General features: G+C 39.7%; 1 protein-coding gene across 5 annotated transcripts in view; it reads left to right on the top strand.

The window, feature by feature from the left end:
• The window catches only part of ATP8B4 (ATPase phospholipid transporting 8B4 (putative)), a 206,294-nt gene extending 184,358 nt beyond the window's left edge, over positions 1-21,936 (top strand). For all 5 annotated transcript variants that reach the window (XM_045823771.1, XM_045823772.1, XM_045823774.1 and 2 more), the window contains 5 exons: positions 2,158-2,241; positions 5,201-5,446; positions 13,743-13,881; positions 17,835-17,965; positions 19,637-21,936. In XM_045823771.1, coding sequence (XP_045679727.1) covers positions 2,158-2,241; positions 5,201-5,446; positions 13,743-13,881; positions 17,835-17,965; positions 19,637-19,918 — 882 coding nt within the window. In that variant the 3' untranslated portion in view covers positions 19,919-21,936. The remainder of the gene's footprint in view (positions 1-2,157; positions 2,242-5,200; positions 5,447-13,742; positions 13,882-17,834; positions 17,966-19,636) is intronic.
• Positions 21,937-26,897: the final 4,961 nt, after the last annotated feature.

Genomic DNA, 26,897 nt, shown 5'->3' with positions numbered 1-26,897 from the left:
TAGATGAGGTAGAGGAAGAGTAAGTGATTTAACCAGCACTAGATCCTACCTGGGACTCCAAAATTTCAATTTGGCTGCTTTCCCCCCTTTGTATTTTCCAAACTGCAATCATGAAATAAATTGCCATGTCTGAGGAATGGAAGTCAGATGCCATCATGCCATCATCAAGTAATGGAGGATTTGTGTCAGCTACTGCCTTTTCTTTTTGGGTGAAAGTGAGCAAAATAATCAATCTTGGCTCCACAGTGAGTTACCTGGCAAAAATTTTAAACTACCCCAAAGATACGGATTTAATTGACCTGCGGTATGGCCAAAGTTTTGCCAGGCTATGACTAAAAAAGGTCATGTGTTTTCTTTTTTCAATTGTAAAATATAATGAATCTACAAAAGTACTTAATGCATAAATGTCAGCTTTTTTAACAAATTGTAAAACAAACACCCATCCAGTTCAAGGAGCAGAGTGTTGCCAAACTCCCAGAGGCTCCCCTCATCTTCTCTGAGTCACAGCTCTCTACAGGTAACCATCACCCTGACATTTTATAATCACGGTGTTGCTCTGTCTTTTAATTTTACTGAGTATGAATCTCTCGACAAACTAGAAAGGACTGGCACATTTTTGAACTTTATTGAAATGGAATTACACTTTTTTGTCTGGATTCTTTTGCTCAGTATTACTTATATTTTTTATTCATTCTTGTTTTTGGATGTAGCTATAATTCCTTCCTTTTCATGAGTCTGTAGTATTCCATTATGTCAATATAGTATCACAGTGCCTTTCTCCATTCCACACCTGGGGGATGTCTTGGTTGTTTCCAGTTTGGAGCTATGATGACCAATGCTGCAATACACATTTCTCACACGTCTCCTGATGCATGAAAGCAGACACTCTGAGCTCATATGTCTAAGTGGAGTTGTTGAATGCATTTGCTCATCAGAAGAAAATGAGAGACCAAGCTCTGCTGTTCTGGTAGACTCTTTGGGGAGACAGGAGTTGGCATCTGGAACCCTGTTAAGACTTCTGCTCTGCCCTGGGACTCTCTAATATTGCTACTACATTTTCTCAAATGTCACTTCTAAGTTAGACCCTCTCTAGTCACCTTTTTACAACTACATCCCTCCCACATTTCCTATTCCCCCTTTCTCCCTTGTATTTATTACCATTTTTCTCACTCACTGATATATATATTCTATATATATGTTTTTTCATATATTTGTGAAATATATTTCATATATTTTCATATATTTTTTCACAAAACACATATATATATTTTTTCCTTTCCACCATTAGACTGCATATTTCACGAGGAATTTTTATCTGAGTGATCAGGTTGAATTACCATTGCTTGGAACAGTACCTGGCACATAGTGATTTCTTAATAAATATTGAATGAATGAATGATACAAGTGGTAGAACATATATTGTTTGGGAGCTGGAGACCTGGGTTTTAATTTTTGTCCTTGCCTGTATTAAGCTCTATAACTCTGAGAGATTGTTTCTACATCTCTATGTACTCAAACAAAATAGTGATATACAGTAATGCCTGTTTTATAGGTCTTACAGACTTTCAGCGAGGCTTATGCAAGGAAGTACTCTATATAGATGTGAGGGGATATTTTTATCATTTTACTTGTTTATATGCAGTGTCCTGAGCAGCTAGCTCCATGTTCACCTTACTTTAAGCCACTCTGAAGAAAGAACTCTCCACTGGAGCACAGGGCACAGCTGACAGGTTAATTTTTGCATCTCCCTCTGAAGATGTTAGTGGATCTTTGCATATCACTTAGATTAGATCACTGAACTCATTATAAGCCATTGAAAAACCAGATAATGAAAGAACCATTTACCACAAGAGTTCAGGGTCTTAAACGTGTCCAGGGTACTCTCTAGATCACCTCCTCTCATCCCTACTGCAGCTCTGCAGGGAGAGTGTGGCTTCATTTTAATATGAAGAAATGGACAGAAGTTTAGAGAGAGCTAGAGTCCCACTAAGGCAATGGAACTGGTTAGAGCCAGAGCCTGGAGGAGAATTCACATCTGTCTCCAAAACTAAACTCTCTCCCACCTCAGGAAGTTGAGATATTTCATATAAGAGCCCACAAGCGAACATTCTCACTGCTGGGGATGATGTTTCTCACCAAAGTGTTCTTTCTTTTCAGACTGTCTATGACCAGTGGTTCATTACCCTCTTTAACATTGTCTACACGTCACTTCCTGTGTTAGCCATGGGGATTTTTGACCAGGTATGTGTTTATTTCTGTATTTATAAGTTATTTTGTTCTTCTGATGTCTTTTAGTTGCTTCTAACTTTTTAATTTTTTTATTGTTGTTCAATTAGTTTTCCCATTTCCCCCATTATTCTCTCCTGCCCCAACCACTCCCCATCTCTCACATTCAATCCCCCCATTGTCTTTGTCCATGGGTCCTTTATACAAGTTCTTGACTTGACCCTTCCCCTTCTTTCCCCTGTTATCTCCCTCCCCCCTACCCTCTGGTCACTGTCTGTTTGTTCTTTAATTAGAAGATACAAGTCATAGGAAAAGTCTTAGGAGTAGAGTTTTTTTAATAGATATAACATGGGTCAAAAACCCTTTCCTATCCCTACCCCTCCACCACCCCAAAAAGTTTCTCTGGTCAAAGTTTGGCTACTCTTTCCTTAAAGATTCATACCCCAACATCTCAGAGCTCTGAAGCATCTTACAGGAAATAGTCTCTTTAACTTTATTTTAGTTCAGCATTTCCCCAACTTCTGTGACTGTACTTTTAGTTATCTACTTTTCTTATACTACTTATTAATATGCCTCAGAACTAGTGCCTAGTGGCTCACCACCTACAAGTGCTGTATGAGCCCCTGAGAGTGTAGAGAACCAGGCATGATAGAAAAAGTCATGGAACCGGGTTGGAGTGCAGAGAACGGGCATCTGCGATGAGACTCCCTTGGCCAGCACAGCCCGGAACAGGAACTGCAGGCCAGCAGAGCACCCTCCCAATGGGGCAGAGGGACACAGTGCCCCAGCCACAGAGAGCAAGGTGCATTGCAGTCTTCTTCTTCTCCTTTTTTTTAGCTCACATGCTTGAGAATAGAGAGAAATGGTGGCCTCTTGGCACATTGAGAGCCTTGGAGGGTATTTCCTGGAAAGGGGAGAAGTCTGGCTGCCTATGGGGAAGTGAAAGGCTAGCCAGAGGATTTGCCATGGCATGATTAGAGTGTATTATTAAAAAAATTTTTTGAAGTATTTTTAAGGAGGCCAGATTTTCTCCAGGCTGTTGTTAGACCCATTTGCTAGGCCTCATTCTCTGGCCTAAAGCCGTCTATTGCAAAATATAAATCTTCACATTATGAGCTCACTCCACTCTCTCATTCTGTGGCTATGTAGTCAGTCATGTCTCACTTTCCATTTGTAAAAATGGCAGTTTGTGAATGGTGTATTTTATGGAATTCTATACAAGGAGGTTCTAAAAACCCAAGGTATAAAGGATTTAAACACACTCATTCCCAAGTGCCCATGTTAACAAATGTTTCTTTCCTTGGTACTTTGTATCTGCTCAGAATGTGGAATAAAATAAAATAAATCAGTTTCTGGGAAAAGAAGGTGATTGTGCAATTGGAAAAGTAAAAAAATAAATAAGGCCCCTATTGCCATCCCCTTGAGTGTCCATTCCTTTCCTTCCCTGTTTTGTCAACCTTGGCCCTCACACTGATCACAGATCATGGAGTGCCCTGCTGGAAGGGCCTCAGTGATCATTTACAGATCACTTATTTTAAGGAGGAAGTGGGGGCTCAGAGGTTTCAGTCACTGCCCTAAAGCCATATAGCTAATAAGTGATAAAATGCAGCCTAACACCAGGCCATTTAACTCATAGCCTGCTACGCTACTACCATTGTTAGTGTTGCTCTCCTTATTTTATTTACTATGTATAGAGGCTCCTGTTATTTATTACTTAAGGTATGGCAAGAACTCTGCAGAAGGTGTACCCATTGAATGGTGACAATGATCCCGTGAAGGTAGTGCTGTTGCCAGCATTTCTGGAAATGAGAAAACTAAGCCTCAGATAGTTTCATTAAAAGGTCTAAGACCACACAACTGCTAAGCTGCAGAGCTCAGGATTTGAACTCAGGATTGTCTGGTTTCAAAGCCTGTGCATGTAGCTCGACCAGTCACTGAACTGAGGAAATAAGCTCCCAACAGCGTCTCAAAACAGGACTTCCTGAAGTGAATATGTCAGTGTCTTCCATGGGACCCCGCTTTGCAAGACTCAGGCCATCCCACAAGCAGGAAGGGGAACTTGGTCTGCCCCCAGAGTTCATTCATGCCTGTATTTCTTCCTCTTCAGCTGCCTCTCCTCCACCCATGGTCCTGTGATGTCCTTGCCATCCTTTTTGGTTTTGGCATTTGGCTTTGGTGCTCAGAGTATAGTCATCAGCTTTGGACCTGGTTGGAAATGCAGAGTCTCAGGTCCCACCCCAGCCCTATTGAATCATAACCTGCTCCCCAGGTGATTTGCATGCACGTTAAGTTTGAGAAACACTGTTTATATTCTCCCAGTACCACTGTTGGAGCCAAACATGATGGCTTTTCATTCTGTTGGAATTCCTTGTCTTGAACAATATTGGCATCTTCACTGGGTAGAACACTCAACTCTTTTGGCTCAGCTCCCTTCCCACCTGGAATCCCACATGCAATTTTTCCCTTTCCCTGATCCCCTCCTGCTGCTCACTCACCTACCCCCCCCCCCCGCCGCCCCCCAACCTGGGAACTCTGATTGGACAATTCCAACTCTGCAGCTCTCTGCTGCCATCACTTAGTCACTATCACTCACTTTCCTGGCAATTAACCCTGAGACCCATTGACAGCACGTGATGTACTAGAATCCTGCAATCAGGAGTGCAGCTGCAGGAGAGTACAGGAAAGGAACTTCAATGTGAAGGCAAACATTTGGATGTGAGTCAAGTTTTGGTTTTGCTATAAGAGCTGTGTAACCTCTCATGAATCCCTCTTGGAGACTCAAGCTCCTCCTTTATAAAATAGGGATCATTTTAGTATCTTCTGGGTTATTGCAGGAATGAAAACAAGATAATGACTAGTGCATATGAGGGCTTGCTTAGATATGCACTGGCTATTTCTGGAGATAGGGAATTCAGGGCCTCTCTGACTTCTCCTGAAGCCTCCTCTGCTGATGTAACTAACACTTTGTTGGCAGGATGTAAGTGACCAGAACAGCATGGACCATCCCCAGCTCTACAAACCTGGACAGCTTAATCTGCTTTTTAATAAGCGTAAATTTTTCATCTGCATGGCACATGGAATCTACACATCATTCGCCCTTTTCTTCATTCCTTATGGGGCCTTTTACAACACGGCTGGAGACGATGGGCAGCACATTGCCGACTACCAGTCTTTTGCAGTCACCATGGCCACATCTTTGGTCATCGTGGTCAGCGTGCAGGTAACCCTGATGGTGGAAACATCTTAACTTGATGGCTTTGTAACTTTTGAAATCCTGTTTCATTGTTGACTGATTTTTTTCTACTTCTTGGAGGGGAACAGATCCCACAGGATCACTGGGGTTTCCTTTTTGACTACATATTTTGAGGTGGATGCTAGTTGAACCTATTATGGTCATCATTTCACAATGTATGTTAATCAAATCATCATACTGTATGCCTTAAGCTTATATAATGATATATGTCAATTATTTTCCTTTTTTGAGATTTTTAAAATTTTAATCATTGTTCAAATGCAGTTTTCTGCCTTTTACTCCCATTCCAATTATTTTTCAATGAAACTGGGAAAAAAAGAAAGAAACAAGAAGGTTTAACATAAATTACCAGATGTAGGAAATTAGCATTAGGTGTCTATAACCTCCACATTAGTAGAAACCTCAAAATGGAATCACTTCTTGGGATTGAATATGTTGGTAAGGAGATATGATTATACTACTATTTCCTGCTGGTGTTTGAAGAAGAAATTTTTTCCACTTACGACAGAAAGAGAAACTTTCCCATGGTTTCCATAAGACTTCATAATTTCCAGGTTTTAAAGTGAGATCTACAGTTTAAATGGCATTATAACCTTGGAATTATTCAAGAGGTTCAGTGGTATACCTGTGGCACCTCTGAATCTGATGGGGATGACTTTTGATGTTCCATTGATCTTCTTCCACTGGACATCTTGAGTTGTGTTTCTATTTTCTTTTTAATGCAAATGATGAACAATACTATTAGATATAAGTAGAATTCACAAAAGGTTTCTGTCCATTAAAATCTGTAGCTCTGGGTGGGTACAGCAAGCAATGTGACTTCTGTTTTATGTCTTTGTTTTAGGGTTTTTGTTTGTTTCTTGTTTTTATTTTTAAGGGGAAAGTATCAATCAAGGGATTAATTTTTATAAAGTTTGAATTGCCTTTGGTCAGACCTTTTCCTAGCCAAAAAGATTTGAAACCAATCTTTTATAAATCTTAGCTGTTCACATCCAACAAAAGATCTCATTAAACCCAGACTTTTTGTTCATGGCTCAATAAATATTTATTAGATTGAATGAATCAATATAAACATATTGCTTTAAAAGGTCATCTTTTCCATTTGTTGGCCCATCTGAGTGAGTATCATTAAGTCCATATGAAAGCCATCTGACAATTGACATCTTGGAAGTTCAAAATTCAGAGTCAGACAGGTAGCATCCAAAAGCAGAACCAGATTTCTCCACTCAAAAAGGAGTTCTGTTTGTCTGTTTTATAGCTAAATAAAGCACACTGGTGCTCTCTGAACCCTCCAAGCCCAGTCCCCTATGTTCAGTTCTTCAGCGGAGGAGGAAATCACAGAGTGACTTGGAAGCATCCGATGTAGCGCAGGCATCCATCAGGGGAGTCCATTACAGGGATAAGATCTATATCTCCTCAAGAAGCTATTGCTTCATCTTTTTGTACAGCTCTTGCCATTATATTGGGCACTCCAGCTTCTCTTGTTTTGTTGCCTTTGATCACTGAGCAAACTCAGTGTATACTCTTATTGTTTTGGCCCAGAGAACCTCAGGGGAGGTTCTACTCCTTGTCATGAGAGCACATTTCCACTCCCCTGGATTCTCCTTGCAGTGGGAGAGTGGTTGTGGCATGTAGTGGGACACCTTTTTAATGGTAGCAGCTTAATCACCTCCAGGTAAGGCCTGTTACTTGGTGCTCCAAGAGATGATTCTAAAGGTAGTCACTGAGATAAAGGACCTATCTTAAGAAGAAAGCAAAGGGCAACTATTCTTCAAACTGTCCTTAATATTATATGCTATATAAAAATAAGGGCAAAAACCTTACCTAGAAAATTCACTGTAGATATAACAGGCATCATATGTTTTTAGTGAAACTAGCTTTCAAAATTAACCCTACAATTTTTGATTAACTTCATGTTTTAGTTTAAAAAATCTGTTGGTATTCTTATACCTCTTTTTCTTTTTGCTTGTCCATTATTTATTTTCTTATACTCTGTCACAGCAATATCAGTGCTGTGTTTCTATATTAACTTTAGGTTTAGAAGCATTTTACCCATAAAGCAGACAGTTCTTGTAACAATTGGATGCCATCATTACATTTCTCCTTTTTTCACAAGCTGAGAGCTCATAATAATCTTACTTTATGGAGATCACATGGAAGGTTATCAACAGAGGAGTGGGAGGGGCAGAGAGGGGGAAAAGGTATGGAGAATAAGTAGCATAGATGGTAGGTAGAAAGTAGACAGGGGGAGGGTAAGAATAGTATAGGAAATGTAGAAGCCAAAGAACTTATATGTACAATCCATGGACATGAACTAAGGTGGGGGAATGTGGGTGGGAGGGGGTGTGCAAGGTGGAGGGGAGTGAAGGGGGAAAATGGGACAACTGTAATAGCATAATCAATAAACTATATTAAAAAATAATCTTACTTCAAAAATATTGTTTATTTATAAGAAAGATCACACAATTTTGCATTCTGTAACTTAGAATTTTTTAAATCAAACTATTCAAAATGTCTTACCTTTAATTATCAAGGTTTTATAAGAATGGTACCCATGCTTTGTCAGAGGGATTCATACTTAGAACTCAGAGTAACCATTGGTCCCTCATTCAGGGTGGGACTATCCAGGTCTGTTTGGTTCAGGCCTAATTGGCTTTGTCTCTCCCATCTATTCTCCACCTTCCATCTCCTCAAAGGTAACCTTGGTCCATCTAACTTTTCTCTAATGTTAACATTAGCATCTTACGTAACCATTGTAGAGTTGTCAAAACTATGAAGTTATCCCTGGTACAGATCCCTTAACTGAACTACAGATTTCCTCAGTTTTGGTATTACTGACCTTTTCCTGTTCCAGGATCCCACATTGCATTCAGTTGTCATGTCTTCTTAGTTTCCTCTCTGACAGTTTTCTACTCTTCCCTTGTCTTTCATGACCTGAATGCTGTTGAAGAGGGTCAGGTATTTTGTAGAATGTCTCTGGTTGTTGTTGTTGTTGTTGTTGTTGTTTTCTTAGGAATAGACTGAGATTATAGATTTTGGGAAGAAACACAGAGGTGTGTTCTTGTTGCATCCTATCAGGGAGCACATGCTATCCACATAATTTATTACTGGTGATGCTGATCTTGGTTACTTAGTTAAGATAATGTTTTTCAGGTTTCTCCATTGTAAACTGATTGTTTCCTTGTATTAGAACTGAGTCATTATGTCCATCCTATGTTCAGGGGGAAGAGAATGAGCTGCATTTCCTAGAAAGAGGAGTTTCAAAGAATTGGTTGTTTTATGTTAAAAGCATAACAGGCATAATTTTAAATAAAATTGACAGAACAAACTGGGACCAAGGTTTGCCCAAGATCACACAGTGACTGCATTGCAGGTTCTGGAGTAGGATTCAGTAGTCTTATTTCTCAAGTAAATGTTCTTAAATAAAGGCAATTGTGAGAGTGTCCTTTAAAAAGGTGAGGCAGGCATTTTCTACAACACTATTATTGCTGGGGTGCAGAGTATTTGGGAATGGCTGGGAAGCAGTAATGCACGCAGGAAGTTGTACTTCTGAAGATAAGGTTCTGGGTCTCACTGCTTGGTGGCTGTGATCTCTTTACCATGTTACAGGGTCAAAGTCCTCTACGTCTTATCCATATACTCCCATCCCATAGATTTCTTCTCTATCTGATTTCTCTCTGTCCTCTCCCACATACCCACCATTACTTTCGAGTGCTAGAGGGGCCTGAAACGGCCAGCAGACTAAGGAACTTTCTGGATAGGAGAATGAGAGAGGAGAGATACAAGCTAGTGATGGTGGCCTAGATGCAGAACGGGCAAGAATGGATACCAGTTTCCAACAGGCATGCTTTGTTTATCACTGTACTCTAATTTAAACTACAATGCCAGACACAAATGAGTATTTGCTGAATGAACGAAAGGGCAAGGGATAAAGAGAGAGTTTAAAGTTGAACAAACCAAGTGAGAAGAATTTGGCTGAGGTGCCCAACTATCCCCACTTTACTAGTTACATGTCCATCTAATCTCAGATGACTAAAGCAAGCCTGTCCTTGGTGGTAGCCTTCAGAAACCTGTATCATCATTACCGCTATGAGTAATGTCATGCTTATACTTATTTTGCAGGGCCACTATGAAGTAGGTATTATTATCCCTTCTTACAGCTGGAGCTCAGGGAGGTGAAGGACTTGCCTGAGGTGACACATGGAGTCCCAGATCCAGGATTGAAACCCAGACCTGTCTGACTCCAACTTTGTCTGGGATAAAGTCTTTTATTGGTCAGAATGCAAATTTTCAGGCAGCCTGAGAACAAAGGTTCTCACTGAGTAGAAAGAAAAATATCAGATGCTTTCTTGTTTATACAGGAGAAAGAAAGAGAGTGGTGATAAAGCTAGGAGCACTGGGGTTTGGAAGAGAGAGATTACCTGTGAGAATAGAGCGAGGAGAGGCTGCAGATATGCTAGCAGCAAACCTGGCCCACTTGCTTCTGTCAGGTTTTTCTGGCTTTCCGAGTAACAGCAGTAGCTCCCATTAATTGAACATTTCCTATGTAAATGAATTGTTACTGAGATAATTCCCTTATCTTGTTTACTCCACTCACAGTCCTCTAAAACATAGATACTATTACTAAAGATGAAAAGTAGACAGGTTACAACTCAAGTCACACAGAATGTGACAGGCCAGCATCTAAACACAGATCTGACCTCAGATCACCAACTCCAAAGCCATGTGGACCTGCCTGCTTTATAAAGAAAACTGGAAGCTGCTGGGAATGCATGGTCCACCTCTTTCTTCCAGGAGGGGACACCTAGGACACTGGGATCATCCTTGAATAAAACAGAAGAGAAGCTCTGTTAACAGAGGATATATGCACAGAACTGCTTTCAACGTCAAAGTTCAGTTTAAGGAATATAAAGGTTAATTCCTGTCATTTTAGTCTAACACATTTTTATTTCTAGGAAGCCCTGCAAAGCTTTGCTTTACCATTGAATTTTTAGAACTGAGTGCATAAATGTTTATTATAATTATAAAAGCTCAGCAATTTTGGCTTCAATGGAAACTGCTCTCCTACATATATAGAGAATAATGAATTTCAGGAATTTTGTGAATAAGCTCACTTTGATGGTGGCATTAATACCATTTTCTTGCTGTCTAAGTTTAACTTGTCATTATGGTAACAATCCCCATGAAATTTCCATGAACAAATACTCATTTGTGTCTGGCATTGTAGTTTAAATTACAGTATAGTAATTACAGTCATGAATCTTATGTATGTGTTCTGCTGATGCTATTGGTCAAACTTTACCAGTCTCTATTATTTTTTAAATATCAGTATTCTTCAGTTATTTGAGTTATAAAGTTCTCCTTTTAACATTTTAAATAATAATAGAAGTATTTAAAATAAAATCAACTATCTTCCTTTTCTTCCCTATATTTCCCTGGTTAACTACCACTATGTTTACTGTAGGTTAATTCTTCCATAGTTTTTCTTTGCTTTGAGACATACATGCATGTATTCAAGGGAAATTCTCATAATTTCTGTGATACGCTTTTCTCACTTAATGAGATATGCTGGACAGCTTTCCAAACCAACATATTTAGCTATTGTAACCTTTTGAAAAGCTGTGCAGAATATTATAATATGGACACAAAATAATTTATTCACCCATCCTCTAATGATAGACATTCAGGACCTTCCTTCCTTCCTTTCTTCCTTCCTTCCTTCCTTCCTTCCTTCCTTCCTTCCTTCCTTCCTTCCTTCCTTCCTTCCTTCCTTCCTTCCTTTATGGAAGCAATGGTGCCACACATGTACTAGTACACTATGACTTTTTAAATATGCTACATATGAACAACTTTTAACTTTTACTATTGAATTTCCATTCTACTATGATTTCTCCTTATTTTCATAACCAGTTAAATCTTCATTTCCACACTAACACACCAAAACTAAGCAACTGTATCCTCCATCAAGTGTTTTACTATCCTATTCTATACCTTCCCTCACCCACCTCCAGAGTAAACAATTTTGGAAATGTTTTTACTGCACTTCTCCCTCCCTTGTTCCATCTTCTCCCCAATTCTTGAACATTTATAATTTAGAATTCTAGTATCAGGATGCTGTTAAATGCTCCTCCAACATATGTTTTGAATGTTGCAAATTTTTTCTAAATTAATACTATGGTTCATATTCACATAGTTACTCATTTAGAGCCAACTCTAAATTTACAAGAATTGTTGCTTACCACCACTTTGAAGCTCTGTGTCTTCCACCGTTTTTGAGACCTTTGTTTCTAATTAATTAATCTTTTTTGGTTACAGCAATTTCCTTGAACAATTTCTTCAGAAATGGCAGATAGATTTTACATTTTTGAGTATTCTTTCTTTGTCTTTACATTTAAATGCTATATTGAATGGGCATAAGATTCTTGAATCAGAGCCTTTTTCATTAGGAACCTTGTGAAAGTTGTTCTATATCCCAGTTTCAACCATTTGATATTATGTTGATTCTCTTTCCTTTGTAAGTAATGTCTTCTCTGTCTAGAAGTGTGTGTTCTTCATCCTTTGACTTCCCAAATGACACCAGAATATAACTTCTTTCCTTAACTTGCCTTAGATTTACATTGCTCCCCCACATCTGAAAATCTTTGCTGCTTATTATACCAGAGCAGTTTTCTTCTATTATTTCTTTGATCATTTCCCTTCTATTTATTTATTTTTCTAAAATTTTGCTTATTTTGTGTATTGGACCCACAGATCTGACATCTATGGATTTGCCATCTCTGTCTCATATCTTTTTGCACATGGTTTCTGTTTCTTCAAGTTTTTGGTCTCTGCTGTGAGATATTATTTCCACTTGTTTTTCCAGAATATTAATTCAGTTCTCATCAGTGACTATTCTTACTTTGTTTCTCTATTGAATTTTTAAATTCAGCAATAATGCTTTTTTTATCCAGGTTTTTTTCTGTGATCTAATTGCATCCTCTTAAAAATTCTCATTACATTTTTTGTTATTGTTGTTATAGTACTTGTCTGCTTTTTCCATTAGTTCTGCCTCAATAGGAGCCACTTGTTCTTGGTTTGTTCTTCTTCTTTTTCCTGAGGCTTAAATTTGTTGTGATTTTTTATGCTTACTCACACTCACACAGCCCAGGCCATTGGTGTCCCTGGATAGTGATGAACTGAAAGGTGGTAGAAGGTAGATTTGGAGATTTTGTCTCATGTCTTGGTAGCCAAATAAGCTGGAAAACTGGCATCTCTTTGCTGAGGCATGGGAGACAGGATTTTCTCTTCTCAGGCCTCTTGAAAAAAGAAAATGCTGTCCCTTTATAATCTCTGCAGTTTATATCCAAGGCTTCCCAGCATTCTATTACTGGGGCAGTGTTTCGAAGGACAGCAAACTTAAAGTGGGAAGTGGGAATATATCTCCAATGCAGAGAAGGATCTATTTACTAAGTAAGTAGGGTCCTCTCCGGCAGGTGAGGCATCTGTGGTCTTGCACCACACTCGGCTGGCAAGGAGCAAACCTTCCCTTGGGTCACTTTGGACCTCTGAGATGCAAATAATGATGTCAGAACCTACTTGTTTCTCTCTGAGAACACAATGGCTCTTCTTCACCAGGGGCTTCCATGACTTTGTGATAGCAGGTCACTCTTTTACAGCTTTACTGCCACACCAAGTAACTGGAAGGGAGAGGGGTTGTGAACATGCTCCCAGGGCACTATGAACCAGCTTCCGACATTTATGTCAGAAGAAGATTAAGGATTTTTCTTTGTTACTATTTGAGTAATTTAAGAGAAAGGGTCATCAAAATGAGATAGAATATTGATGTGAAACAGATGATGCCCGTGTAAGAAAATGGTCATGTGAAAATTTATGTACAGATTATAAAATGTTGCAGTTGGTTACTACAGAAAATATTTTTTCCATCAAAAACATTTTTAAAAGCAATTTATAAGTTAACATTGAAATTAGAACCCATTCTGCTTTCTTATTTCTCTCTTAAAGGAAGTTTAACATTTTATTACCTGATTCTGATTGAGCCTTGGCAGATACAATGGCTTGCAGAAAGAAGTTCTAAAATCAGTTGTCGAGCAGAAGTGTCAAGTCAGTCCCCTGAGTTGTGCACAAAGTGGAGGTGCCTCTGGTTGGTTGGGAGCTAGACAGGTATAACTTTTTTCACAGAGCAGTTCTGGGGAAATATCACTCAGTAAAAAGATGCTCTTTTTAATCCTCAGAGATTTCCCCCTTGTACCTGCTTTATTTACAGATAGCCTTGGATACCAGTTACTGGACTGTCATTAACCACGTCTTCATATGGGGCAGCATTGCCACGTACTTCTCTATTTTATTTGCAATGCACAGTAATGGCATGTTTGACGTCTTCCCAAAGCAGTTTCCATTTGTTGGTAAGTGAATCCTATTATCTACTGGGGCCTAGCATCATGCTGTCATTTATTTGTCTTTGTCATTTATTTTCTGTGTTAGGTGGGACTAGGGGTGACCACTAATTGTTTGTCTAGGAACTGATTGCATCAGAGGCATCCGAAGGCTTCCAAGCTTGAAAAGAACTCTAAAAGATTAGTTTCTGCTGTCTTTACCAGATGCAGAAGAATCATTGAGATAGCTACTCCAACAGCGCAGGTGAAGTTAACTGCCTTTTTGAAAACAAGAGGCATAGCACATGTATCAGGGCTCACCAAGACCTGGGAGAAGTTCATGTATGATAGAGGAAGGAGAAAGAGAAAGAAAATGTGTCTTTCATGCCACATTATCACCAACATCTCTGCCAAAGATTACTGGTGAAACTTACTTGTGTTACAATAAGAAAGAAATGATGTATAATTTAGAGCCTTCTAAAACTTCTGGGACACTAGTCCAGAGTGGCATGAAGAGTAGGCTCTGTAGTTAGATGGCCAGGTTTTGGTGTCAGCTTCACTGCTTGTTAGCTGTGTGATGGAGGGCGAGTTTTTTCCTTTTCATGCCTTAATGTCTTTATTTCTAAACTGGGAATATTAATATTTTCTAGTTTCATAGGAAATTTGTGAGGGTTAAATGAAATAATGCATATAAATGCTTAGCATGTGACATTCTATCATTCTGACATTAAAAAATGTTACCCATGGTAGTGGTGGTGATGATAAGGATGATGATCCAAGCAAATGTGTCTTGAGGACACTGCAGAGCAATTTGAGCAGTAAATACTGTAGGTCATGAAGCACCTCCTGAAGTCCTTTACAATCTTGAGATTCTGTGATTCTACGAAACCGTACATCTGGCCCATCCATTGAGTATACTAACATTGCTCTCCACATTTCAAAGTGATTCCTAGCAAGGGCTACTGAACTTTAGACAGTGGGGCTACTAATATACTTTCTCAGAAGTTTTGAAATCTCTAGGGTGTGTGAGAGAAGTTGGTAATAATGATGTTTTTGAGTTCATCCCAGCAAACTGTGGAAAGGAGAGAAACACAGATGACAACTTTTGTGAGCTCAATCAGGCAAGACTGAGATTTGCATCTACTGGTTGGGGAATCCAGTCTATAAAAGAATTCTTAGAAGACTGGTTCATGTAGAAAGCAAAATAAGAGCAATTAGAGTGTTATACATCCCCAGTGATGCAAAGGCTCCTGAAATGGTAATTTCATTCAAATTTGCACATACATTCAAGGATGTTATTCTTCAGTTTTTGCCTTGCCCTGCACGCACATGGAAAATTTAAATTGCAGCACTCTTACTTAATATATAATATTAATACTTTGTTTATCAAAAGATTCCAGTCATGTAGAAAAAGTATGATGGTTATGAATAAAAATAAGCGTATTAGGAAAGAGAGAGATGTTAAAACTTTTGGGGTTTTTTTGTTTCTTTTTTTCTTTTGTTGCCAAATCTGAAAGTTCAGTGCATTGACTAGAAGATTTCCAGTCCTCACAAAGCATTTTAGAATGCATAACGAGACTGGAATGCCTCAACTGGAGAAAGTAGTTTGTGTGGGGACCACTCTCTCCAGCTAATTAATTCCAGGAATTAATTACTGAGCTCCAATGAGTCTTTTCAAAAGTTAGATCAACATTGAGGTTTAACAAAAATTTTTTTCCTTAGTAGCCAGCAGCAAACAGGAGTGTGGTTTTAAAGTGAAGCTGGTATTTTTCCAGCCATGCCTGAGGGCACTGAGCTTCAAGGAGCTCAAAGAGACATTTAATTTGTTGAGTCAAGTTTGTTTCTGCCCAGGGAAATGGAACCAACTGCTCTCTGGTAGGCAGATTCTCTTCTCCAGCAGGGGTGTTCAACTTTTTCACATCTCTGGGCCACACTGCCAGAAGAGCTGTGTTGGGCCACACATTAAATACAGAAACGCTAATGAAAACTGATGAGCAAAAGTAAGGTTTTAAGTAAATTCACAATTTTGCATTGGGCCGCATTCATAGCCATCCTGGGTAGCAGGTTGGATGCCCCTGAAAGCCAGAAAATTCAGGCACCCAAAGCCCATTTAGGGTGTTAATACTTCTTAGCATTGGGAGAGGTGTCCTGGATAATTGGATGTTTAGTAAATCCCTAGAAAAGCAATAGGAACAAAAGTTCATTTTGATGATATAAGCAGGGCTTCCATCTTCTGTAGAACTTCTCTCCCTGCCTTACTGACCCTTGTTGCTTTGTTTAAACAAGTGTCTCAGTATTTGAGGTGTGAGTACAAAGTAAAGAAACTGGCTCCAGGCTTGGAAATGAGTTTCACTGTTCTTTTGCACCAGTGTGTTTGGTGGCTGCGCCCAGGGTTTCCCAGTGAGGGGAACACTCTTTTCAGAAACAAGAAGCATCCCTGCTCTCCTGGGCATTTTCAGTGTCTCATAACCCAGTGAGCAGCAGAGAAATCGGCTAGTCCCTTTGATGTAGGTTTTTCTGGGGTTGTGGCCTGAATTTAAACGTTTAGCCCTGTAGTAAATAAAGCTTACCCTTTGGAACACACCCAGTCACCAAGACTGTAACTGTAGCATTTAAGACTACCTGTGTCCAGGACATACATTGTATAGTTTTGACATGATAACGAGGGGGAGCAAAGTTTGCCACCCCAATATATGCCTTTTTTGGGATTCAATTATTTTAAGCTGGTTATTTATAAAAACAAAAAACTCAGGAAGAACTTTTGACATTCCCCCTAACTGCCTAAAAATTTAGAGAGAAGACTGCTCCAGGAGGGGAGCTACCATCACAGATAACTATAGTTTAGTATGAACGAGGAGTGATAGACAGGGAGGAACCTAGCAAGGCCCATTTGATCAAAGTCCTCCCTCCGTCCATTGTTAAAGATGGTCCAGCGAACATTTATTTACCAGACATTTATGAGGAGAGACCCCCCCCAAAGGAATTTATTTAAAAAAAATTGTGTATTTATTCTTACATTTAAACTTCAGTCACCTTGAAAGCACTCTCCATTTCATGCAATACACCTACCGAGACTTCTTTTCCACTACTCAAAACAGTTTTTGAACTCATCAATTTTGATGCCTTTGAGTGCTTTTGCTGCATTTTGTTTTATCTCTTACACATTGGCAGAACATTTCCCTTTGAGGACTTTTTTCATCCAGAAAAACAAAAGAAATGTTGCTTGGGGAGAGGGGAGAGATCGGCTGAACAGGGAGTGTGGGACATGGGGGTCATGCTGCTTTTGGTCAAAAACTGCTGAACACTCAGTGGGTTATGGGCAGGTGCACTACTAAATCACCTGTCATGAAATGGGCAAATGCATTAAAAGAGTCTCCAAAAAATTCACTGAAGCCAAGGGAGCCTCTCACAACAATGCCAGCTGGAACATTGATGCAGATGGGCACCTATACCACTCACCTAGCCAGGGAAGCCTATACTACAAAGGGCCTGCCCCCTAGAAGATAATTCTATTTTGCGGGGGGATCCCTCCTCCTACATCTCCATCTTCTTGTGAATTGCCTTCTTTCTCCCTGAAGTCCAAACCACTACTACCCTCCAACCATACTCCCCTTTCTCCTTAGCGGAAGAGGGCATTTAAGCCTCAACTGCCAGGGTAAATATGCCTTTTAGTCAAGGGACCCAGAAACTGGATGAAAGAAGTGTGCTTCTTGAGTGATGCTAGACTGCACCAGGATAAGAGAAGGCTTGGCTCCAGCAGGCCCTCTCCAAGCGACCAGGCCACAGCATGGCTCCCAAGAGCCTTGCCTTCTCCTCACCACCACTGAACATGCTACGTAGTGGAAAAGACCCTAGGGGTTCTCTCTACGTAGTCCAAACCTCACCATTTCAAAAAAGGTCTTAACGTGAACAGACAACTAGCCTATTAATTCAATAATTCAATTCTATTTATAACCACAATGTATATTTTTCCTTAATGATAGGAAATGCGTGCCATTCCTTGACCCAGAAGTGTATCTGGCTTGTTATTCTCCTAACGACAGTGGCTTCAGTCATTCCTGTGCTGGCATTCAGATTTTTGAAGGTGGATTTATTCCCAACCCTGAGTGATCAGGTATGTTGTAGTGCTGAGGAGTCTTTGAAGGGCTTATTCTTGGCTCTTGGAATCATGTTCTCTTTGTCTGATTGGGAGCCCAGGAAAGGGCCAATAAACTTCCCAAAGGCAGACACCCACAGGTGCAGAACATCACATCACAGTAGATAGAACTGCCTACATCTGAATGTACTAGCCTTGCGAGTGCCGATAAAAATAAATGTCCAGACTAAATATGGATGGAGAGTCATAAATTACAAGTCGGGATTTTAAAAAGTTGACTTTTAAAAGAGGAGCTCTCTGGCAGCACTTTGGACAATTGTTCCAAGGGAAAGGCAAACTAGAGGGCAAAGTATTGACTTGGGGGCAAATAAAGGGTACAGTACAAGAGAGACAACCAGGATAGGTGGCAAAGGGGCTCCAACATTGTAGAAACAGAGTGGCAGGTTCAGAAACAGGAGAAATGTTACCTGCTGAACAGATTAAGAGAGGGAACAGCAGCATGATGGATGGATTGGAAAAATATACAGTTAGAAGGAAAATAGAACAAATTATAAAAATATCTAAACCAAGGGGTTAGTAGAACATATTTCAGTATTTCTTGGGAAGAGGAGTATAAGCAGAAGAATGGCAACTTAGGTCTGGACCCGGATGCAAAGAGGAAAGGAGAAAGGAAGGGGAGGCCCACTGTAGCCACATCAAGAGAAGGGTGAAAACACTGATGGGTGTGTGGCCAGTCCAATAATGCTGAGAGGAACTGAGGTAGAACTTTCCTTGTCATGTTATCCCTCACATTCTGGGGCCAAAACACAAAAATACTCCTTCTGAAATGATTCCCGGAGTCCCCTGTTATGTCTGTCCTTTCCCTTTGGCTCTGTAAGCTCGTTCTTACGTAAACCAGAAAATGATGAATGAACTGAAGGAAGGAAGATGATGATTGTTTCTTCCTATATTTAGTCAGATCATGACTTTCTGTTTAACAGTTTTCTCCTGACACAAAAGCCATAGTCCAAGCAATCAGCTGACTGAGAGAACAAGGTGGCTTCCAGACCTTGCTCCAAACCTTGGATATTTTCCCCTTAACTTTACTGGGGAATAAAAGAAATGTTGGAAACCCACTCAAATGGTGTTGACCTCTTCAAAAGGTTATCAAAAAAAACCCCGCGAAGAAATTGAAACCCTGAAAATATCATAGTACATAGACCTACCACAAGAGTTGGAAATTTCTGATTCTCATTTTATAAGTTCTGTTCTTGTCTAGTTCCTAATGACTATTGGATCCTGAGAATCTCCAAAAGAGAGGGGGAAGGCCCATTTTAGGGGCAACGGGACTATGCATTGTTATACTGACTGTGTTTGGGTGGTGCATCCTAGAAAATCTGTCTGTATAAAAACATGTTCCAATTCATTTAAGACAGATGTATGAGATGGAGACGATGATGAAGTTCGCATTAGTACTTCTTGCTTAGTAGTCTCCTGGTAGAAATAAAAACTAACCAGTGTCCAGCATAATCTTTTAGGTAGAAAAATTCTTAGTTTTTAGGTGAAAAGCTCTCTTTTTCAATGAAGGCAGGTGTTTTGTTAGTGTTGATGTTTTTTTTACGAAGAAGGCTTTCACTTCACAAAGTGGCCCGCTGCCTGGAGTCTATCATTTAGACGCATCATCTCACTCTGGGTCTCCTTCCTCTCCAGATCCGCCAGTGGCAGAAAGCTCAAAGGAAGGCAAGGCCTCAACGAAGCCAAAGACCTCAGACTCGTAGATCAAGCTCAAGAAGATCTGGATATGCTTTTGCCCACCAAGAGGGCTATGGAGAGCTTATCACATCTGGAAAAAATATGCGAGCTAAAAATCTACCCCCAGCATCAGGGCTGGAAAAGACGCTGTCTAATAGCACTAGCTGGATTGAAAATTTATGTAAGAAAACCACAGACACAGTGAGCAGCTTTAACCACACTAAAACAGTAAAACTGTGAGTCAAGATGAATTTGAACCACATAGTTATCTTTTCACTTCAGCTGAAGCTGAAATTCAGCTGGCTCCGAAGTTTGGGATCAGGGCTAGGAGTGGGGCAGATTGCCTCACTTAGCTTAAATCTGTGGCAGACAGCCGCCTGGTGCCCGTCAAATAGAGGTGTACTCTACTGGAGACAAAGCCAGATGGTCACCATCTAATGCGTGATTTGGCAGACAAAACCCTCACAACACAAGCACAGGTTTTTATCAACCTAGATACCAAATGACCCAAACTTTAGAATCTTACCTATGAAGAAAAACTTATAAATCTGCATATACATTGAATGGATCTTCAGATGGATAAAAGAATGCATTCAAAAGATATATACCCCAGCTGAAAATCATGCTTGTTTACAGATAAACATGTATATGTAAGACCAATCTTTCCCAAGATACACTTTTAAGATTAGGTGCTTTCAGACTAAGGGAAGCATGTCCCTCTCCAGTCTTGTCATCTACCTGTGTATCCAGCCAGGACAAAAATCACCTTCAGGAACACAGTATAGACTGAGCATCTTTACAGTGGGATAAGCTGGTAATTTGGTCAAATTCATTCAGAAAGCTCTCCTAGATGTGTTCATGAACTGTCAAAGAGAGGCTCTCTAGAAAGTGTTCTACATACTTTTCAATGACTTTTATAACAATCTCAGTAGTAATTTGCCCAGTGTCATCCAGAACCGTTAACAGAACCAGCATAGCAGTGAAATTTCACACTTTACTGATAGTATTCTATATAGTGTATGGGCAAATTTTTTCAACATTTCTTATTTTTAAAAGTTCTAATTTGAAACCAAACATATTAGTAAATATTCTCTTCAATTACTATTTAAATACCCAGGCTGGGTCATTCAGTGTGAGTTGCTTTTGGTTCTCAGCTATAATGTTTATAATTCCAACATATACATATATGTAGGTAAGGCTGATTGTTTTGGGAGATATTCCAGTCCAAATGTGAATCACCAGTGTAGTTTCCATGAAAGAATTCAGGCAGATCTGTGTTCAAAGTCCAGCTCTATAGCTTCTTACCTCTAATGTTGGGCAAGTAAAGTGCCTCCTCTGAGACTCAGTTTCTTCCTCTGTAAAGGGAAGATATACTACCTACCTCACGTGGTTGTTTGAGGATTGTCAAAGCACAAGTTCTCTGATCATGAAAAACATAATTCTCATATGAATAGATGATGAGTTTAGTTTCATTAAACTCATCATCAGAAAGTGGAGAACAGAATCTGAGGAACAAGAATTTAATCAATGGGAAAGGCCTTAATGAAATGAGATTGCAAAGTAAGATATAAAACGTGTTCATGTCCTACAGAGAAATAAAACTATAACCTTGGTGGTGGATTTCTCTGCCAGAAAGGAGACTGATTTTCTACAAGTCAACCCCCAACTTTGCACGGCCCATAATCTGGTCCCTATTGAATCATTAGCCAAAGTTACATTTCCCAAGAGAGTTAGATGGTCCTTGGGTGGGCTTGATGAATAATAGGCTAGCATAATATGAATATATCACACAATCCTGGATTTTTGTTGTTGTTGTTGTTGTTTGTTTTGACCTTAATTTCAAAGTTCTGAATAATTTTCCTTGAATGGGATGAAATTCGATACATGTCAAAGAGCCTAATCATATGTTCCCTTCTCCCCCACATGCCTGTGTAGATTTACCAAGATACTAGTTTTCAATGTCTACTATTTCATTAGTTTCACTGTGTTTGCTTGCTTTTTGTAACATTTTTGAAAGCTTCAAAAACTTTCAGTAAATAGTTTGGCATTATTGGAATTTGATGTTTTGCCACTTCTTTATTGGGAACTCACTGGAAAGAGTTTTTGTTACATTGGTGAACTTTTCCTTTTTTTTCTCTCTCTCCTTTATATGCCCGAGGAAAATGTACATCATTCTTAGGGTCAGAACCAAGAGTAAAATGGCTGATTGGACCTATGTGTAAAGGATGGGAAAAATTAGGAATGTTCCAAGTTTGCAAATTCTGTCCAAATTAAATAAAGCTGTTTATAAACAGATAATATGGATGATTGTGAGAGAAACATATTATCAACTTACTTTGGCCCCCTGAGATTCAAATAAGCTCACACACCCACTGCAAGATAATTTGATTACAAGTGCCAGGGATGATTTTGAACCTGAACAGAAGGAATCTGAGTGGCGGCTGGTGATGGCAGTGCACTGGGGAATGATAAAATTTTAATTTTACATAAACATTATCAGCTTATTTGGAAAAGAAAATAATTTTTCTGGATTCAGAACTGATGTTGGTAACCTTGAGGTTTTAAAATCTTTGTTCAAGTTTTGAGCATTTATAGGCAATTGCAAATTGCATTCCTATAACTTAGATCTGCTATCTTTGCCTCTCTCATCTGCCTCCAGGTACACCTGACTATAAAGGAAAGAAAGAGAGAGGGATGAAGAAAGCAAGAGAGATAAAACAAGAGAAGAAGAAAGCAGTGGGGAGAAGATAGGAGCAAGGGAGATAATATTTTCCAGTTATATATCTCTTAAGGGGACATGACTCTCTGAAAAATAAATTTAGTTCCTTGAAGGAAAAAGTTTTGATAGTATTTGAGAAGTGAATAAAAAACCTCCTTCACAGGAGGTGTGAGATCAAGAACACTTTATTAGAAAGGGTTCCAGGAGTTCTGGGTTCTCATCACAGAGATGTTGCTGAGCTGTCGGGGTGGGGGGGGCATGTTACTGACTTCCCCAGGTGTTAGTGTCCCAGTCCATCAGTGTAGAAACAGCCAGTGTGGGCTCAAAGACCCATTCTGTGAACTATTCTTACCAGAGTTGCACATCGTAATTGGTCTTAACTGGAGAGAGATAGAGAGACAGAGAGACAGAGAGAGATATTGAAATTGAGAAACGTTAAGCTAGATTCTCTCTTGAGGGAAGGGCTTGACTCTTGTACTTGTCTAAAACAGTCCTTGGTGTGCTTCTGTCTCTTGGCTTACCACAGAGGTGATAAAACCTTAAAGATCTATTTTTTTTTTACTTTTAGAAAGAGAGAAAGTAAGGGAGGGGGAAAGAGAGGGAAAGAAACAGCAATGTGCGAGAGATATATTGACTGGTTGCCTCTCGCATATTCCCAAACGGGGGATCTGGCCCACAACTCAGGCATGTGCTCTGACTGGGAATCGAACTGGTGACCTTTTAGTTCGCAGGTCGGCACTCAATCCACTGAACCAGGGCTTCACTAAGATCTTATATCCACATTCTCATTTCCTCCTTGCTGCTTTAACTATCAGAAGTATACAGAAACGAAGGTAAGACACTTCTGCCTGGCGAGAAGAGGGCCATTTTAAAATCCTTTCTACCTTGTCCCTGGGCTTAGAGGAGAATTTTAAACTGAATTCATTGGGGTGACATTGGTTAATAACATCATGTAAGTGGCATGTACAAATCTATAGTCCATATTGCATTCTGTGTCTCACTACCCATAGTTTAGTTTCCTTCCATCATCATATGTTTGGCTCCTTTTACTCTCTTCATCCTCTCCTCACTCCCCCAGCCCTCTGGTAACCAGCACAGTGTTGTCAGTGTCTATGAGATCGTTTTTGTTTGTTTGTTGCTTTCTATTTTATATCCCACATATGAGTGAAATCATAGCATTCTTGTGTTTTTCTGTCTGACTCATTTTGCTTTGCTGATACTCTCCAGATTCATCCATATTGTTGCAAATGGCAGTATTTCATCCTTTATTGTAGCTGAGTCCTATTCTTTGTATGTATGTACCACATCTTCATTATCCAATCATCCATCAAAGGACACGTAGGTTGTATTTACGTAAACTGTATTCTTTGACTCTTGCAACAATCCTGTGCAGGGGTCAGGAATTCATGTTAAACCCATTTTTAGGAGGAGGAGATACAGGCACAGAGAGGTTGGTTTGCCCAATTCTACCAGAAAGTAAAAAGGCTCACTTGATCTGACACCTAACCTGTAGCTTCTTACCTACAACTCATTTCACACCAAGTCGTCTGTCCTCACAGGCATGAGATTTCTCAACAGTCCATCTTCTTCTAAAACAGTCCTTCCATTTTTCAAACGCACAGATTCAAGGAAGTGTAGACGAATGCCAAAGGGTTTTGAAATGTGTGTTTCAGGTGCTGTCTTTCCCTCTCAATGCAAATAAGCAAGGTTTCCTCTCTTCTTCCTCTATGTATTTGATGAAGTTAGATAGGTGTAGAAATAAACATCTCAAATTACTTTTTAAAATTTTTAGAAAATACAGAAAAACAGAAAAGCTCCACTTCTGATTTTTATGGTAAGGTGTTGCATTACTCTGTTAGTGTGTGTGCAAAAAGCCTCAAAATTACTCTGACCTAATTATCTCAGCTGAATCACTCAGAATTATTATTTTTAAATTTTAAAATATTAGACATAGTTTAATAGTGACAGAAGCCAGAAATTAAGATGCTTTCTGGACTGTGATGGGCTTCTGCGGGTCAGGAGTCAGATAATGACGTGAGGCCACAATTTTCCAATTTTTTACATCAACATCTGGTATTAAATGTCCACACTTTGCTTTACTGCATCACATTTCATTCCTCGGTGACAAATCATGAACTTTTGCAATTCTCTAGCCTAAGCATTTCACCGAACTGCCTGGAAGCCAAAACCAAATAACCCATGTGTTTCAAAATGCTCATTGCAAAATATTTGAAGGGCCTGGCTGGGCAAATCTGTAGGTCTGAAGCTATGACTTAACCAAGAAAGGGGCCTATCTGTCCTCACATTTCAAAACTTCCTGGCAGATTTATTCCTGTAACCGGTACAGAATACAAATCAGCTTGGAGCGGCATAGGAAATGTCCCGAGTTCAAGAAGTAATAATGGTGAGTTGGCCAGAAATCTCTGGCCATCACATTTCAGATTCCCGTAAGGTTTGTAAGGGCAGGTTTAAATTCGTAATAAACTGCAGCCCTTGGCTCGTACAGAAAAATCTTACTAAACTACGATGCATGGAAATATGATGCTTAACTGAATTTGGAGGTAATGATTATCCCTGTCACAAATGTGTTTAATTCTCTCTGCCTTCTTGTCGGTATGTGGGAGCAGTGAGTAGGTTATTTCTTTGATGACTGATGAGTTTACTTCTGGTCCCCTTTCTGACTGTCTCTCCTCAGCGTGCAGCAATATATAAGTATGGAAGCACAGCTGACATGCAGAGATTGGCCAGGAATTACAGGGACTCCAGGACATCCCCGGGAAAGGTTTTGAATAAAATTCCTGTTCCTTTCTTGACACGATGTCACTTTGATGAAGTAATGATTGGAAAAGAATTAATTTGAGATCATGATTAGGCGTTTGGGGGAGATATTAAAACTATTATCCATCAGTTTGGCAGGGACACTGACCAGTGAGAATGGACAAGAATCACTAATGGCTGGTGATGCCCCACTGCTAACGGTCGCTCTCATGCGGCCCCGTTCCCACCATGTTCTAAGTCACATATGAAAACAGCACCTACTCTTCTTTATAAGGTACCTACTTTGCCCGAGTAGCTAAAAACAAAATTCCAAACCAAGTAATCCATAGCTACTATAAGGCAGGTCGAAATATTTTCTCAGTATGGGTTTGCTATACCAACAAATAGTGTGTTTCCTAAAGCTGTAAGGTGACATGTTTCGAACACCAGAAACAGTCTTTAACTGCATGACATTGATGACAAAACTCCTGTGGGCATTGTGGATGATTTCTTATCCATGTGACTAACTGACATTGTTGATCAGATAGTTTTACAAACAAAAAATTTGTAAGTACTTATGGTTCAGGAGTTTGGGAATTCAGTTACATTTTTGATGACAGGAAAGATCACTGGCTATATCTTCTTGACTGAGTGGACTTTGTTTTATGGTTCTGTTTCTTCCTCAAAGTTCTCAGTGTGAGGTTTACACGTGGCTTCCATCCAGTAGATGTTTCGTCATCTCAGATGAACAGTGTGAGTGCACATAGCACGACTAGGACACATAGCACAACTGGGCTAAGCACTGGCAGTAGGGAGGTGAGGGTATGAGGTACGTTTCTCTTTCCTGCCCTTGAGGAATTTCTTGTCTAGAATCTTTCCACAGAGTCTGACACATACCACAGATCATTGAATTGAAGATGCCATAATTTCAAAGATGCATCATTAATTTATAAACTATTTGAAAACAAAACAGTATTGTTAATTAGAATTGTAAAGATGTCATTGCATATAAGATTTATTCCTAATTTCAAAATTTTAAAATATGAAATATGGTAATTACTGGGTGGTAGAATGTTGAGAAATGGGTGGTAAAAAATATACAGTGTATGGGACTACTTTTTAAAGATGCCTAAAGGGCATAATAGTTTCAGTGGTTGTTTGGGGATAAGAAATTATTTTTATTTTGCAGCCCAGGGAAAGGGAGAGCCTGAAGGACAGGAGCAAGAGGTTGCTCTCCAATGGGAGAATCTCACAGGATCTCTTCGCAGCAAATTAATGATGCAAAGAGCAGTGAGGGCAGCCCCAGCAGCCCCGAGAGGCTAAATAACCTCCAGGGCAGCCCCCCAGGCCCTCCAGGCTTTGCCTGGTTCTGAGAGAGTATCTCTTCCTTCTTGGATACCTGCTGTGTGGCCTTTGGAGTCTCTGGGATTTAACTGGTATCATTCTGGCAAGTTAATCTGATTAATTTATTTGTATTTTATGTTCTCTTGCAGCATTCTCACCAAAAAAAAATAAAGAAATAAAATAAAGAAAAAAAGAAAAGGAAAAGAGAGAGAGAGAAAATTACTTACTGCTGGATTCATGTATTACTTTTGCAGAGGAAAGCACTGGTGTGGTGATTGAGAGTCCAGGCTGTGGGGTCAGTAGCCTGGGTTTAGCTCCATTCCCTCAGGCAAATTCCCTAGCCCACTGGAATAGTAATCTTACCTACCCAGATGGCTCCTGTCAGGATCAGATGATACA

This window comes from Phyllostomus hastatus, unplaced genomic scaffold (assembly GCF_019186645.2).
Source record: "Phyllostomus hastatus isolate PE091 unplaced genomic scaffold, TTU_PhHast_1.1 phas_scaffold_501, whole genome shotgun sequence".
In the NCBI taxonomy this organism is placed as follows: Eukaryota; Metazoa; Chordata; class Mammalia; order Chiroptera; family Phyllostomidae; genus Phyllostomus; species Phyllostomus hastatus.
The sequence above is the reverse complement of the archived record's forward strand: the minus strand, read 5'-3'. Positions and strand labels throughout refer to the sequence as shown.